At 49.0% G+C, this 17,597-nt stretch overlaps 1 protein-coding gene across 2 annotated transcripts in view; it reads left to right on the forward strand.

Annotated features, from left to right (window-relative positions):
- OLFM1 (olfactomedin 1) overlaps nucleotides 1–9,556 on the forward strand; it is a 34,926-nt gene extending 25,370 nt beyond the window's left edge. For both annotated transcript variants that reach the window (XM_074891138.1, XM_074891137.1), the window contains exons 5-6: nucleotides 4,492–4,598; nucleotides 7,796–9,556. In XM_074891138.1, coding sequence (XP_074747239.1) covers nucleotides 4,492–4,598; nucleotides 7,796–8,470 — 782 coding nt within the window. In that variant the 3' untranslated portion in view covers nucleotides 8,471–9,556. The remainder of the gene's footprint in view (nucleotides 1–4,491; nucleotides 4,599–7,795) is intronic.
- The last annotated feature ends 8,041 nt before the right edge of the window (nucleotides 9,557–17,597 follow it).

A 17,597-nucleotide genomic window follows, 5' to 3' on the forward strand; every position in this document is an offset into this window, starting at 1 on the left:
ATTCACTGATGTTTCCAGTAGCACGTTTTAGCTTAGATTTGCTCTGCATGGGTCAGCAATGCCGCTCACCTGGTGCACGTTCGCCTGCTAGAGCTCAGGATACAGCTTAGAGTGCCCAGAACAGGATCAGGGAGCCGCTGCACTAAGCACGGGACAAGGGAAGGGATGGGGATGTGCCGTGTTCCGGTCTGGTTTGCCTCTCCCCATCCTCTGGGAAGCACCGATGCTCAACAGTGCAGCAGCATTTTCCTTAGACGAGGTCCTGTTTTGCATTTTGGGTTTCCTAAGCATTATTGATGGATCAATAGTGAAAACACTTCCTGACCCTGGCATGTGTGTGAAGGGAAAAAAAAATCAATAATGGCACGTTCAATTTGTTATTTTGTTTACACTCCTAAAGATCACTATTTATACAGGGATTTTAACGTTTCCATTAACGTTCCTAAGAGGAGCTTTGGAGGAGTGGAGAGGTTGTCACTCCTTGATTCGAGGGGGAAATTAACTCGGCTGCGCTGCACAGGCTCACGTTTGCCTGATAGCACGAGCTGTCCCCAACTCCTGCAAAAAATCCCAGCCCATGCTCCTGGCGCAGGGGTGGGGACAGAGCCCTGCCAGCCTGTCCCAGATGGTTTTGGGATGTGTGGACTCCCGGCCAGGCAACAGAGGCGAGGGCAAGGCACAACCCAACTGCTGCAGCTCCATCCCTGCTGCGGAGGGCTGGGACTGGGATGGGGGTGGAATCAGAGCTCAGTTTCTTGGGAAGCCCCAGGAGGAAAGACGCTTGGCTGTAGCAGCAGCAGCCTCGGCAGAACCGCGGAGTCCAGAAGGAGACGGTGCTGGTGTTGGTGCGGTGGCTGCGTTGGTGGATAAATTGCTGCTGAGCTGCTAAACATCGCTTGTGGGCTGGATCTTAGGAGAAATATGGAGCAGGGGTGTTAGTATCCTGGGAGGATGGTGATGCTGGTTGTAACTGTCTGGAGGGAAGTGTGTCTTCTGCTGGAGAATTTCTGCTGCGGCTAGAGGAAGGGGCTGTGTGCGTAGAGGTGGTGTTTTGTTTCTGGTCTGTTGAGCTACAGGAGGGCAGGTCAGAGGCAGTTGGCTGGGCTGGCCTGGAGGGTCACTTGGGAAGAGGCCTATTCATGCTGTTTTCCAGGAACAGGGAGATACAGGCCCCCAAAGGACCTGAATAGTGCTGGGGAAACTGGAGTGAAAAGAGATCCTCTGTGCGTGCCCCAAAAGCTGCTACTCACAGGCTTCCCCTGTGTCCTGGACTCATGGATGAGCACCAGGTCATGTTTTCCTGTTGCACATTTGTCCCTGAGTGTCCCTGCCCGTAGCAGCCCATGCTCCTGCCATCCCAACAGGAGAGCAGGTTTGCTGCTAAAGGCTCAGCACCCATGGGTGCGGGGCTGCCCGGGGCCAGGCTCTGCTGGGCAGTCAAGCAGCAGCTTTAGGGCAGTCACAGCCAGGGCTTAAAAACTCCCCTGTGCGAGTCAGTAGAGTCTGCTAGAGGAAAGACTCGGATGCTGGGTGTCCTGGGGTCTTACCCCAGCTCTGCTCCCAGCCATGCTGAGCTGAGCCCCACGCTGAGCTCCCCACCCACAGAGGAGAGCACTGCTGAGACTGGCCGGGTGCTGCTGGCGGGGGCTTCGAGGCTGCTGCTTCATGCCAGAGCATCAGGAGATGCAGGAATCCTGTCGAGTGAGCTCCTGCTCTGATTCAAGCTGTGACATGTCCAAGGGAAGCAGGAGAAGACAGTCCCCTCTGCCCCCAGTAATCTTCCTGATTTTAATGATTGCTAGCCCTATAAACGGGGGGAAAAATGCTGATGGTGTTTGGCGTGTGGTGTGGATCTCATCAGGAACAGATGGGTGACTGAGGACCACGGAGGCTGTAGGTGTCCTTTCCTGGGAAGTAAGCCCACGAGAGCTGCAGGGACCTAGCTAACTAGGGGCCTTAAAGGATCCATTTTAAAGTTTCCCCCTAGCACCTGAGTGCCTGTGATAGATTTACACCAAGAAAGAAAACACCTTGCCCTGTGTAAGAGCAACCCTCTTGCATTGCTGAAGAGCTGTTGTGAATGTGCCTCCAGCTAAACGTGTATGAGATGTAGCCTCACTACTTGCAAACAACACTAGTTTACCCTTATCAGTTGCTGCTGCATTTTTTTTAATTTTTTTTTTTTTTTTTAAATCAATGAGCTTTTATACAACCTTTCTCTCCAGGGAAATGGAAGGAGAGATAAAGTGACAGCAATGTAGGGCTGTGATAATGGAAGGCAGCTTGAGCAGATCTGTGATTAGAGGAAGGCTGGTCCTCTGCAAGGGGAATTTGCAAGACATTAAGCATTTATTATTTTAACCCGTTGCATCCCTTTGTCTTGCTCTCCTTCTGCTGAGAGGTTTTGAATGCATCAGACAAGTGGGAGGACAAATTCCCTTACATCGTGTCTCAGTGAGGCCAGGAAAGCTCTTTGCTTTTTGGTGGGCTCTCTCTTTATCTGCCTGGTGTCTGAAGGCTGTGGGAAGACTGATGGTCCCCTTGGCCTTGTCGTGCTGGTGCATATCAAGAATATCTTCATCTATTTTACATTTGCCTTTTTACCTTTGCCCGCAGCTCAGAGCTGAGGTAGATGGATGTGTCCCATGGCCATGATCAGGAATATAAAGGGGCAGATGAGAACAGGTTGAGGAGAGAGGCAGCTAAGAGATATTGCAGAGTGCACATACTGGAACCATTCAAGGCCAGGTTGGATGGGGCTTTGAGCAACCTGATCTAGTTGAAGGTGTCCCTGCTCATTGCAGGGCAGTTGGACCAGATGACCTTTAATGGTCCCTTCTAACCCAAACCGTTCTATGATTCTATGATTCTACTTGGTAATTTTGAGCAGGACCTTGCCCTGAGCTGTCAGAAATCTGCCCCTGTTTCAGCAGCATCCCCACGGGCTCCCGCCTGCGACCTCAGCCCTGGATACCCGCCGCTGAGCACCGTACCGCAGTGCAGCTGCAGCTCAGCCTGCAAACCCATCACCCAACGCAGCCGCTCCGTCCCAGCACCACCACCATCCCCTTCCCCGGCCTGCCAGAGGCTTCCACGTCAAAAAGGAGAAGTCAGGAAACACCTTCTGAACTTCAGGTTGTGGCTGCCCCCCTGGTGCTGCTGACCTTAGCTTGTCTTGCTCAGGAGATGCTGCTGCAGAACCAGCTCTGCATTGAATGTGCTCGGGTTTTAAATGAGTGCTCCTGTAGCAACAGACCGTCCAACGCCAGCCCCAGCCCCTCCCGCGGCATCTTCGTCTCTTCATCTTGTCATTCCTTAGTGCACATACTCTAAAATGCTGGTGTTTGCAGGAGACCAGAATGGCAGCTTTGCTGAAACTTGGGGATATCGTTGGAAATAGGAACTCAGTGTACAGCTGCGCCTTCGATGCTGAGGCTGTAGCGTTGCAGGCATCTATTCACGGGCGTCCCCGGAGGGGTGCTGGGTTCAGTGTCAGGGGACAGAACCATGGAAGGGAAACAAGCTGCCACGGGCAGCCTGCTCAGCAAGCTGGGGGAGAGGTGCCACTGCTTCACCTCATATTTAGGGCTTAAAAACACAGCGAGGCACTTAGCTGGGCTTGCAAATGTGCTGACATGCCTCCCGAATTCAGTGGCATGAAATCAGTGGTGTGAAACACCTGAGTGTGCTTCAAACCCAGGCTCATAGCGCTGTGTGGGTGCATGTCCCTGTTGTGGTGATGCTGAGTCTGGGCAGGATTCCCAGGGTGGCTTCTGAGGGACCCAAGGGGACACCCCACCTCCTGCCCTCCATCCTGCTGCGCTTGGGCTCCTCTCCTGGAGCTGGTGAAGCCCAGGCTGGCAGAGATGACGGGAGGAGGCTGGTGAATTCATTACCGTCTCCTAAGCTTGCAGACATTGAGAGGGAACAGAGAAGGTGGCTGGTAGAAGCCAGTAAATGGTCTTTGCAGGGAAGAGATTTATATTGCACGTAATTTCCCACCTTTTTATTTTTCCTCCTTTGCATAACCTGTAACAAATGCATGTTTCCAGCAGGGCTGGAATAGACACATCTATCTTTTTATCTTGGCTGCACCCACTGTATCATACAGAAATGAGCAGTGCTATTCAGCTAATTTCTCCACCTGGTTGCTCGACCCTGGCTAACTCTTCTCATTTTCTATTCTGTGACATTAGCAGCATGGCTGGTTCAGGAAAGCTTGTTTTCTTGGGGGCAGTGTGATAAGGACAATTGTTATTAAGAGGCATGAAACAAACAAAAGCATCCAACAGTTGTTCTTGGCCTAATTACCTCTAAAAAAATAAAAACAGAGCTGCCCATCAGCGGGGGAGAGGAGTGGGCAGAGCGGTGTGGGTGGTGGCTGGCACTGGTGCCCCTCACTGGGGCTTCGGGGCTGGCTGGCAAAGACCCGCCACCAAAGGAGGTGCAGTGGTCTGACGTGGTGCTCACCAGCCTTGCACTCTTTTTCAGCTTGTGGCAAGCTGACGGGAATAAGTGACCCAATCACAATTAAAACTTCGGGGTCCAGGTTCGGATCGTGGATGACGGACCCTCTCGCTCCTGAGGGAGAGAACAAGGTAAGACCACGACACCTTCATCTCTGTGTTCCCACCTCCACCGATGCGGCTGAGGTCATGGAAAACTCATTACATCCAAGCACCAAAGCCCAGGTTGTGCCCTGTGAAACCTGTGGAAGGTCCTAATTCATTTCACGGGGCTCTGCTGGCCTCCTCTGCAGTGGGAGGGGGCTGAGGATCCCGCAGGGAGGGAGGATGAGGAGGGGGCTGAGCAGCTCCACGCAGTGGTCCCTTCCCAGGGCACATGAAACTCACTGCAGGGATGAGCGTGCCTGGTCTCAGAAGTGTCACCACAAGGTCTGTGCCACCTGCGGGAGGGAAGAATCAAATATTGGGTTTCTCATCTGGGTTTGGCAGCCAGGAGGGAGCTGGGGCTGAGCAGAGGGACCCGTGGTCCCAGTCCCTGCTGCTTTTCTGCTGCCGGTGCCTCCGATAATGTGATCTGACTGCATTTGTCCTCCGTCCTCCGCCTTCATTGTTGTGAGGAACCAACCGACGGCAGCCAGAGAGAGATTTGTTTTGCTTTGTTTTGGTCTTTTTTTTTACCATTCAGACCATTCAATTTTGATCCCAAGGAGGTAGGAAGCCAATAACTGGCTGAAAATCAATCCAGGCTTCCCATGACTGATGGAATGGAAAATATCTCAAGTGTTTGCTGAGGATTTGCAGGCAGCAAAACAAAACAAAAACCACAGAGCTTGGCTGCATGGTAATTCCCTCCTGCATGCAGTATCCTTCATCAAAGGATGCAGCAAGGGCTGTATCAGGGCGGCTATTTTGAGAGCTTTGCCCTGTGATCAGCTTTCTGTAGCTGAGAGAGGACAAGGGATGCTCTGGAGAAGCCACCCCTGGGGTGGCTCCATTTGCCCGTGGATGTGCAGCAATGAAGCAGCCGTGACTTGAGATGTTGGGCTCTTTCCCTCCAGCAGCCAACTGGTTGGCACTGGTTGCCCAGTACAACACCCCTGTATTTTACAGTTATTAAACAAAACTTCACCTACAGCCCCAATAACATCCTGATTAGAAGTGGGATGGGAAGGCTTTACCCACATCACATCTTGTTTTGCTCAAGAGACGGGACAGACTTGTCCTCTTCAGGCTGTGTTTGCTGCATCCCTCGGCACTAAAGTGATTTCTACATCTGTGAAGGAAGAGTCAGGCCTGTTGCAGCTGAAGCTGGTTGATCAAATGCTAAAGATCTTTGCACGTCTTCAGAGAGTTTTGTCTCAAACCAGTATTTTTCAGGTTTTTTTTTCTCTGTGCCTTTTTCTGCAGTGTATTTTTGTCATGAGAGTAGAAAAGCAGTTTTCTCTGGCCTCTAGCTCAAGCTTCACAAGTGTGTATGTGTATATAATACATAAATCTACTGTGAATTTTATTAGAAACACACAATTAAGTGAACTTCATTGGCTGCCTGGCAGAGTGGGAAACTGGGGATGGGAGGAGATGGGCAGGATATCATATCCATCTTATGTCGCCAAGACCCAGGAGGTGTTTGGTGTTCGTGTGGTCATTTGTTCATGTCATGAAATCATTGAACACAACTGGGGAAAATTGTGAGTCTCGCAGGAGCAGCCCGGCGGCGAGGCAGCAGGTGGATGCTGAGCGCCGGGATTGATGTGTATTGGCAGGAGAAGGTTGCTCAAAGCCAGCCGGTGCGATGAGACGTTGCTATCCATCAATCTCCGCTTCTCCAAAGCATGAAATGCCTTTGGGTCCTGCCACCTTGCAGCCCCAGCGTGATGATATGGGGTTCTGCTCTTCTGGGCTTCTCTTTGTCTCTCTAAAAAACGGAGCACGAGGCATTGACGTGCATAATTTTTTAATACCAAATAATGAAATGGGAGCAGCAGAGAGACAATCGGTTTTCTGGGGGATTTTTTTGTAATTTCCCAAGCTGCTTTAGTTGAACGCAGGCATTTCATTAAGTGAGGAATGCTCTCTGGTGCCACGTCTGACAGCAGAAGCTCTCCCACGCTGCAGGCACTTCTCTGCCGTGGGCTCAGGGACGTGTGTGGTTTTTCTCTGGTGCTTTTGCAGCCGTCCTCGAGCCCAGGGTGGAGGTGTGAAGATCAGAGCCGTTTGCCACACGTTCATTCCCCACCTCTGCAGTGTTTCCGGGGACGTAAAGATGGAAGGCTGAAGTTCCCCACAAAGTTTTTGCAGACCCCTCTTGGCCTTTCAGATAGAGCAGCCAGAAGCAGTTTACATGCACACACCGTGTGTAAATGTTTGTCTGCTCTTCGAAGGGGCCCTGGAGACAGCTATAATGCAGAGACAATACTATCAGATTTTCCAAGGAGTTTGCAAAAGAAGTTTGCACTAAACATCACCCAAATCTGCCTCCTTAAAGCCTTCCCCCTTGCTATTTGATTTACTTTTTCTCCTTCGTAAACAGTTTCTGCAGAAAGCAGCTATCTTATTTTTAGGCAGCAACTGCATACAGAATGTCACTAACTGGCTGGATATTTCTTCTTGATATTAACTGCACAGCTTTGTCATTTGCCTCAGAATTGGTTTCATATGACAAAAGCTTTTTTTCTTTTAAGGAGTCTAGACAGTGTCCCTAGTGAACTGGCACTTAAATGATGATCTAAAATCTCTCCCCTGTCCATCGATAGCAAGATTTCGGTGTCTTCGTCTCTTATATTTTAGTGGCGTCGGTTCAGCTTTTGTTGTAGAAGTGTATGATTTTTAAACCAATATGGACTTTGCCTGAATTTCCTTGACAATAAACAATTGCATCCATCGCTTCTGCATGCCAAATTAATGGAGTTCTGCACAGCAGCTGGTATAATTTAGAGAGTGCTACCACGATGGGGTTTACGGGAAGCAGAAGCAGCATCAACATAAGATGCTGGGTTTAGCCAGAGAAAAGATGTTAATTGCCCTCTGTAACGATGGTGCCAGTCATGCAGCACTCCCAGGGAACCTCTTAAGCTCCCAGGTTCCTGGGGAGATATGAGGTTACCCCTCGGGAAAGCTTTGCTATTCAGTTGATTTCTTGGCTGATTTTGGGTTCCAAAAATTGGGTTTATTTCTGGGCGTAGGTGGCAGGCGTTGGACACATCGTTTTCCAGCGGATTGGATTCCTTGCTCGGGATTTCACTCCCAGCTCAGTTTCTAGGGTGATGTGCGAAGGGTTCAGTCGAGTTTCTGCTGTTTTCTAACCCCATGTGTTTCTGTTGCTTGCCCAGGTCTGGTACATGGACAGCTACCACAACAACCGCTTTGTCCGTGAATATAAATCCATGGCAGATTTCATGAATACTGACAATTTTACCTCTCATCGTCTCCCTCACCCGTGGTCAGGCACCGGTCAAGTGGTCTACAATGGCTCCATCTATTTCAATAAATACCAAAGCCACATAATTATCAGGTTTGACTTGAAAACAGAGACCATTCTCAAGACTCGCAGCCTGGATTATGCTGGCTACAACAACATGTACCACTACGCCTGGGGTGGCCACTCGGACATTGACCTCATGGTGGATGAGAACGGGCTGTGGGCTGTCTACGCCACCAACCAGAACGCGGGCAACATCGTCATCAGCAAGTTGGACCCCAACACCCTTCAGAGCCTCCAGACCTGGAACACCAGCTACCCGAAACGCAGCGCCGGGGAGGCCTTCATCATCTGCGGCACGCTCTACGTCACCAACGGCTACTCGGGAGGGACCAAGGTGCACTATGCCTACCAGACCAATGCCTCCACCTATGAGTACATCGACATCCCCTTCCAAAACAAGTACTCGCACATTTCCATGTTGGACTACAACCCCAAGGATCGGGCCCTCTATGCCTGGAACAACGGGCACCAAATACTTTACAATGTCACCCTCTTCCACGTCATCAGGTCTGACGAGTTGTAGTCCATCCTTGTTTAGAAACTGATTTAGAAAAACAAAAAAGGAAAAAAGGGAGAAATGAAATTTAAAAAAAAAATACTAATATCAAGGAAACACACTTTAAATAAGTAAATATATAAACAGCTGCCAAAATTAACACCAACATCATGGAGGATTATTCAGCATAAACCTGACAGATCAGCATTACCTCTACATTTCTAGAAGTCTGGCCCTGTGTTATAGACTCACGAGTAACCATGTACTTGCAGCTGGAACTGCACTTAAAGAACCACTTAAGTTTGGGGTTTTGTTTTGTTTCTGTTCCGATAGCAAACCTATAGTACATACTAAAGAAGTAAGGCAATGACTGTTGAAAGTTTATCCTTGGGAGACTCGCTCTCTTCTGTGTGTGGGTTGCATGGACATTTTCCCGACATCACGGTCAGCTGTGATGGATGTGTGATTTGTATTTCTAAGCAGAAAAAGCTGACCCGTGAGGAGCTCTCGCTGTCTGAACAAGACCTATCACAGGTTAGTTTTCTTCGCCTTCCATTGCAGCTACTGTCTCTCAACTGTGTTCTTGTCACTTAGATTAACTGTGCTGAGACCCGAAGTAGCTCATGGATCTGTGTCTTAGTAACTATTAAACACGATGGTTTAAGTATGTATTATGAACAAGTTGTTGTACCCATATTGTTTGAACTTATGTATTCAGCAAATATATTGTATAATGTATGTCTGTTATTTACCAGAGGTGGCAAAACTTTGTATGTCCAGTTTATGCAATGAATGTTGTAAATGCAATGATGTAGTTTGGATTAATAAATGATGGTTTTGTTTCTAAAAAGAAAAAAAAAAAGATCAGTGTTCACCCTTATACACAGATAACCAATTTCATGTTGATAATTACAAGAATATTCTCTTACTGTTATACTATCTACATAGCATTATGGTGGTTGGAAATGGCTTCTGTGGAAATTCTGCGGCATCAGATTCCCATGGGAAGCCCTGTTTATGGAAATGTGAAGGTAATTAATTTTTTTTAAGAGGAAAACTTTGTACTATCCACAGTTATCTAAGGAACAATAAAAATATTAGGAGACTTCCCTACTTTGTTTATTGTCTTCTCTGTATGAGTGACCAAGTGTAGAGGAGGGGTAACAAGGATTAATTTGGGATTTTTTGGGTAATTGTTGAGCAACCTTCCTGACTTTCCTTATGTCTTGAATTGCGGATGACCCGATGCGTGGCTGCCGCTGGAAGCCGGCGGGGCCGGAGGCTGAGAGGCTTTGGCTCTGCTCTCTAGGGCTCACGCGGCGGGACTGCCTTCCCATTTGCATTTGGAGCAGAAACTGCTTCAAGGAGATAAAACCCTTCCTCTGCTCCTACGGCTGCTCTCCGCTGCGAGGGAAGTGGAGGCGGCTGCAGCGAGGCTGTGTTGCTGCTGCTAATGCGGGCAGGGGCTCCGGCTGCCCGCAGCGCTGTGCTCAGCCCCCTCCCCATCCCAGGGCTGGGGTCGGGGGGTGACAGCGTTTGATACCCGTGCTACAGCAGGAGGAAGTTTTGTCGTCTGCTGCTTTCGTTAAAGCTGGAGACGTGGTGCCTCAGACTGCTGCGGGCAGCTGCATCATTTCCCTTCTCAGATGCTTAGAGCGCTTCTTATCCTGAATTTGCTGTAGTCTTATGCTAGTAAAAATCTCCTTCCATTTAAGGCAGCTAGCACTGTGATGCTTATTACAATGAGCAACTCTTACTGTTGGGGCCTGAGCACTCAACACAACCATTCCTCTTCTTTCTGCCAAAGCAGTGGCCTCACAGCATTGCAGGATGCTGCAGTACCACAGCACACACCTCGAAATGATCCGAGGCACTTTTCCAGTTGAATGCTCCTAAAGCTCTTAATATTTTGAGGCTTAAGATGCTGGATGCTAACACGCTCTTCTCAACCACCTTTAATAAATCCTGCACTTCCCCGCTCTCCCCTTACATGCTTCCAGCGTACAGTCTTCCCATGGCAGGGCTCATTTTACAGGGAATCCAGCACCACCGGCAGCTTCATTCTGCTGCCACTGTCTGGTGTGAGATGTGAGGTCCCATCTTTTCCCTCTGCCCCAAGAAGAGCAGTATTCAGCAATTCCCACGCCACGGCCAGCCTCAGGCAAAGGGACAGGAGCTGTCCTGCCTTTTCTGCCTGCCCAAGGAGCCCACTGAGCTGGATCTCATGGGCAGCAGGGATGCCTGGTACCTGTGCAAGCTGCAAAGGGCTTTCTCTGGCATCGTGAGACCATTGTTGCCTCCTCTCCAAACAGAGAAGCAGGTGACCATGTGTAGCACCCCCAGGCATGGCAATTTTTCAGCCAAGGGATATGTGAACAGCTATATTCACTGATGAGGTTCAGCCTTCGGACACGGCAGACTGATGCATTAGGGCCCCTGGAAGGAACACGGATCACTGAGGTCAGGAAATTGAATATAAGCAATCGGTGACTGCCACAAATTGCACACACGGAGTTCAACCTCTCAGCCTTCGCAGAAGGTCCCTGCTGGGCTCTTCAGCAGGAGGGGAGGGGGGAGGGAAAAAAAATGGTGTAATGTGGTTTCCCAGAGCTGGATTAAACCACAAGCAATGAACGACCCTCCACATGTAGATGTCTGAGCCAGTTACAGAGGTTTGAGATACTGCCCTGTGTCAGCACTACGCCTCTTACTGAAACACTGGCTGTATCCAGAATGGGGACAGCTCTCTGAGGAGTCGTTTCTATGCTACACACCATATTTCCAGGACTCTGGACTGCCAGGTTTGTGGAGATCTTCAATGTTTAGTAGTGGTTTTCCCTCCAAGAAGCTAAAAAAGGGGGCTAGAGACCCATGGTGTAATTGGCAGCAGTATTGATCTTCAATGCGCAAGTGAAATCTGTTAAGCCAAAAAGCTGTGAGGCACCTGCAGTCATTTCTATTTAATTAATGTATTTTTCCAGTGCAAAGTCATTTAAGGGGAGCACGCTATTTCTGTAAGATTTAGAGCTGGGTCCAACAACCACTGCAATCAATGGGATGGACGCCGATGCCTACAACAGGGGCTGGGCTTTAGCAGCCAATTGAACCTGCTCTCCGCTCAGCTCCTCAAGTGCATCGGAGTGATTCGCTCACACAGTCTTGCCGTAGTTTTGAATCATGGCTGTTGTCAGCTGTACTACACGCTGAATTGCTTTTCAGTGCAGATTATTGTCCCAGCAGCTGGGCTTTGCATACTCTGCTTCCCACCTGCCTGTGTGCCACGGAGCTGTGCTGATCGCCCCGAGCACCAGATGGTTCTTCTCTAAGACCTCTGTAGGTGATCACGGAGATTGTCCCAGCCAACCTGTCCAGTTTTTGGAAGATGTTTCAGGTAGACCAGAGCACATGGCAGGGCACTACCTGAATCTGCCAGCAACCCAGCCAGGCACACTGCCACACCGAAGCACTGCCATGCGCCAAATTACCCGAAATCAGCTTTGCCATTAGTCAAGATTTGAGGACAAAAGAACACGTTTGCTTCAAAACATTGATCTGCAAAAATAAATTGAATTACAGAAAGGCAAAACAACGCTGTTTGCTTTAGGGTACAGCTACATTTAGATTCTAATTTTCGTAGTGCAATTCGTTTAAGACAAGACTCAACAGCACAAAATGTCCTTGAACGTAACAAAGACAGAGAAGCTTTTCTGTAACATGTACCCAAAGTTAATGAGATGAGAAAAGTGCTTTAAGGGGCGTACCTTTGTCCTATTTGCCTGTAGTGCAATATTCTATAAATGGATGCCATATGGTCATATACTTAATGGTATGTATTACTTTTCAAGTGGATGAGCCATTCAAAGACAAGTACGTCCCAGAGGATTGCTTTCTATAGCCTATGACTTAATTATTTGGTGCACGAGGCTTGGCGGTCCAAATTTAGTCATGGGAGTCAGTGAGTTACTTCAGAGAAACATCTGACCATACTTTTGTATGTGTGTTTATGTGTTGTCAATATTTTACAAGGGATTAATATGAAAGCACTATACTAGGTATTTGTGTAGATATCTGTGAGGGGTTTGGTTTGATGCAGAACCCAGGTTCTGCTCCCAGCCACATCATCCATGCCACGTAACAGCTCCAGAGCTGAGCAAGTAACTGAACAGATTGAATTTTGCATGTCACGACATGGCTGTCCTTCACCCTTTGAGTCAGATGAACCAATGCTCTCCAGCTGGTTCGTATCTGCCTTGGGATGAATGAGGTATCTGGTGGGGTTTGCTCTCTTTCCTGCAGCTCACCAAGCCATGGTCCTTTTCTACCCTTTGCTCTGAGACAATCCCTTTCCCTGGAGCCCTCGTGCCCACCCCAGAGGATGCTTGCCCAGCTTTTGGGCACAGTAGGACACGAACGCAGCTACCTGTGTCCCGACAGCCCGGCTGTGTGTCCGGCCAGCCCAGACCACGGGCAAAGCAGCTCCCTGTACCTCGTCACCATGATACTGCTGCCATTCTCCAGGCAATGTCTAGCAACGTGTGTAACTGGTTCTGTGTGCAGGGAAGAGCCCGGCTTTTGGGCTGACATACAGAAACTGAAGCTCATCCTTCCCCCACCGGTGGTAAAGCCCATGGGGAGCAGCAGTGGGCTGTGAAATGCAGCTTAGAGCTGCGCTAGCACTTACACAGACTGTCCCGTTGAATTAAATGAAGCTCGCTCAGCACCTGGCCTAAAACACAGGCAGAAATACTGACTGTTGCTTAGCATCATCACAACACCGAGAGCCAAAAATTTTCCTTTCTTCCTTTGCTGTTACTTCTCTGACCTTCATTAGTTCTGCAAGCACTGAATGCAGAGCCCATATGGAGACAGTTATCATAAAAAAATGAATCCTGGCCCCTTAATTAGCTCCTCATTATCTGAGAGCTCCATATTGAAGCATTAAGACATTGCAAAGCAATTTGTTGAGTTTCCAATTAAAACTTTTTAGAATTGTTGAGCCTTTTAATACTTTGTGTTTACAAATTGCCTTGGACCTACACCAATACACACATTTCCTTCACTGGGGAAATATAGCTGAGGAGCTGATAGTTATTAATATAAAATCCTTGGTTTTAATAAAGTCATAAACCATGTCAATGAGGCTGCTCTTTTTATACCTGATACAATAGAGATGACTCTCTGAATGAGTGCAGAAGAGTAAGAACCATTAAGAGGGCAATTATAGGCTGATTTCCTAATAACTCCAGTTTTACAGCACTGTAAAAACAAATGTACACATCCCTCTTTATATTAACTTACCCTGGATATGTTCCTACCAGGTGATGGTAGGTGCTGAGACTCTCCGTTTCTGTAGGGATGCAAAAGGAATTAGCAAGGCTCAGCTCCTCCCAACAGCACATTGCAGGATCAGGCCCATCATGAATAAATAAAAGCCAGATGGGCATGGATTATATTCACTGTATTGCACAAGCTGTTAGCTGGAGGAGTGAAGCTACCAGATACAAACACAGAAGAAAAATGGGTGTCTCCTATAAAGCACAGAGTCGCACAGGCTTTGCCTGGGTTCCTTGGATGAGTCTATGGACTGATCTACCGTGGTGGCCAAAAAAATGGGGAGGTGGGTGGCCTATTGACAAGCCCAGGCCTGAGCTCTTCCTAAAATCTGCAGAGCCAACGTGAAGCAAGAGGAGCAGCAATGGCTCCGCTGACCTGGAGAGGGATTAAGTGATTTGCTTAAAACCTCTTAAAAATGGTTCCCAAGCCATTTGGAAGGGACAGCCACCTTCACATCGCATCCAATGAGTATAAACGGGGGGTGCAGCTTGTCAGCAGCAGAACAGGCACCAGCCCACAGAGCTTTAACTAACCCCAAACTGCTCCTTCCTCCTGTAGAATAGTCCCCAGGTCCTCCAGGCTGAATAAGTTCATGGTCATTAAGAGTCTGTTGTATAATCATCATAGGAGGACACGTATCGCCGAGGGGAGCCGACCAAGGGAAGTGGCTTTGGTGTGCGGCAGAGCTGTAAGGAGAGATCTGTGCAAGCCATGACAAACAGCACCGTGCCGAAGAGACGTGCGCTGGGCTTTTGTTCTCAGCCTGTGCCGAGGCCTTGTGATAATATGGTACTTATGTTCTTTGGGATGTTGTAAAGCCATGAGCTGATCTGTATTGAACATGTCATTTGTATTCCCACGCTGTTTTTTAAGCAAATCTGTCAAATAAAACCCAAAAAAAGAATGAAAAGACGAATGCAAAGGAGTGATTACATAAGGAACTCGCTGTGCAGGCAGCCGTGGCCACTCCAGGCACCGGGGGCTTCGTGTCTTTGCTGCCCTCCAAGGGGAGGTAGAAACGACCCTGAGAGACAGCTTTGGTCTGGAATAGAGAGCAGCATCCCAGACCACTGGCTGACACCCAGACAGGGCTCAGGGCCTTCTCCAGCCGCTGGGCAACTGTGTTTGTCCGTAGGCTGCTGCTTCCCCCCCGGCCCTCAGCATCCTCTGAGCTTCGGGGCTGCTTTGCAGTGAATCATCTCCCTCTCGACAGACAAAGGGGTGAGCTCTTTCTCGCCCTCCCTCTGGCTTTTTAATCTGGCTTTTAAAGACCTCATCACTTCCAGGATCATTTTTTTCATGCCTTTCTGTGAATATTTCCCATTTTTGCACTTTCTGAGCACCCAGCTACCAAAAAAAAAAGGTGTCTACAGGGCAGATCAGCACCTGCAGCAGCAATGTGGGTCCTTCCTCAAACATGCATAGCAAGCCCCCAGCAACGCAGGCAAGGGACCTTGGGGAAAGGAAACATAAATCTGCCATCTGTGGCAATTTAGCATTTACCAGTCATATTGCACTAGGGCACTGTCACTTTGAATGAATGTTAAAGTGTTTCCTCTCTGTGGCCTGAGCAGTCTCCTTTTCCCGTCAAATTGGCCATGGCGTGCCATAATAAAATAGACATACTGGGGCTGCGAAGGGTCACTCAGGGGGGCTGACATTAACTCAGGGAGGTCCCCTTTTGAAGGAGGCATTCAATTAAAGTTTTATTGCAATTCTGCAATGTGAAGCTGCAAGGGTGAGTCTCAATAGCTGTGCTGGGATTTTAAATTAGCAGCTGAGTACAAATTTGCCAGTGATCTTGGCCATGAGCACTGAGCACTGCTCAGCTGCGGGAGCAAGGTCCAGGGATAATACACTGGTGGCACCATGCACTTGGCTTTGCTTTCCATGACTAGCAGGATGAGCAAGTACAAGCATGGGATCACCTGGGAGCAAACGTTGTGGAAGGATGAAAGGACAGATCTGTCTTTCTGGAGCACCATGGTGAGCAGGACCGTCTGGGGGACACGGTGGCTCTGGGAGCTGGGGTTCAGACAGCACTTCTTTGAGAAATAACACTTGGGTGAGTCCTGCAATTCAGGAGGAGTTTGCAGGAAGAAAAGGCGTTGGGTTAGGCCCACTGTCTTTGAGCACAAATATTTGTGCTCTCAAGCAAGATCTCCTCCTGCAAACACTGCTGGAGATCTGGCAGCCTTCAGCCGCGAACGCACAGGCTGCACAGCGCGTTGAAGAACTCAGACAGGAGCTGAGAAATGTTTCCAAACTTGCACATTTCTTCTTTCTTATCATTTCCCATGAAACAGCAGGAAGAATCAGCCCAAACCACTGATGCAGCAGTAGCCAGAGGCATTTGGGACTTGCAGAGAATGGAGCAAAACAGGGCTGAGATCCTCTGCTACAGCTGCGGTGACAGAGGTGATGATGATGACGATACTGGGCCAGGTCTGAGCACCTGTCTCCCTGCTGGACGCAGGGCTGGGCCCTGGCTCTCCCCTGCCCGCTCATCCCTGGGAAGGAAACCGCCCTCTGGAAACGCAGCATGTTCTGAAGGAGGAGATCCGAAGTTTTGCTGAGTACCCCGAAGTACCTAACACGTTACCGACACGCTCAAGTGCAGGTGCTTGGAGCACAGCCGCTGCTGCAGTAAAGGCAGAGGAGGGTAAGCTGTTGTAAACGAACAGGGCTCTGTGCCCGGATTTTAGCCATAACACTTTCTTTCAAAAACTCAATAAACCAGTGTTTTGCACAGGAAAAACTGTCAGACTTTTAATTACCAGCCATCGTTACTGTGTTATCATAACGTGAGTGAATAGAAGCTGCTCTGTGGCTGCCAGATGTTCACGCTCTGGCTCGTTACAGCAGCGATGAGCACGGTGCTGCCCGTCCCCGGCTGGGAGCCAGGGTGAGGAACCCCAGTCCAGCCGCCCCGGGCACGCACAAATCTGGGATAAAGAGCTGTAAAATGTTCCAGCCTTCAGCATAAAAATAGCCTCTGCAGTTAAACCAGATGGGATAAAACCTGCAGAAGGGCAATCAGCCCTCATGCACCAGGGCACATGATGGTTGTCAGCTAAGGGTCAGGAAGAAATTTGTCCTGGGGGTGATGCTATCTAATGGACTGTGTTAGGAGTTGTAATGCTCTCTGCTGAAAGCTGCTGCTGCTGGAAACAGGCTACCGGATCTGATAGTCCGCAGTGTTGCTCTAATACGTTTTGCATTTAAAATATTAAACGTGGTACTAATATTGTAATTCCTAGCTGTTAAATCAGTACCATAAGTACTCTGTTACATCAAACGCCCACCCCAACCCTCGCACGAGCCCTCGGACGCTGCAGAAACTGCCGAGGCTCTGCCTGCTCACTGCAGGAGCCCAGAGACCACAGTGGGTTTGGCTGGTTTTGGTTTTAGCCCAGTTGCAGCTTAAACTCCACGGGGCCATAAAACTGGTGGCAGCTAATTAATTCCCTGGAAGGGAACGGAGGTGCAGGGTAGGGACACCCCACGGGACCGTGCAGCCGGGCCTGGGGAGCACACCCAAGGGTATCCTTCAGCGAGGAATGAGAGCTGCGTGTAAGCAGAAGGGAGAAAAAGTACAAAACCAGGGAACTTGGATCACTTTATCCCATAGCAACAAGCCCGTTCAACAGGAGGAGTGTGTTCACAGTAGAGCCCTAAAAAAGGAGCTGTTAAAATAAACATTGGCATATCTCACACCTCCCTCTTCCCTGAAGGATGCTCTCTGGAAGCACATGTGGACAAACTAGGGAAAGGAAGAGAAGGAAAATAGTGATGAAGGGGAAGATTAGAAGTACTCTAA

The sequence above is a fragment of the Strix uralensis genome, chromosome 21, assembly GCF_047716275.1.
Source record: "Strix uralensis isolate ZFMK-TIS-50842 chromosome 21, bStrUra1, whole genome shotgun sequence".
In the NCBI taxonomy this organism is placed as follows: domain Eukaryota; kingdom Metazoa; phylum Chordata; class Aves; order Strigiformes; family Strigidae; genus Strix; species Strix uralensis.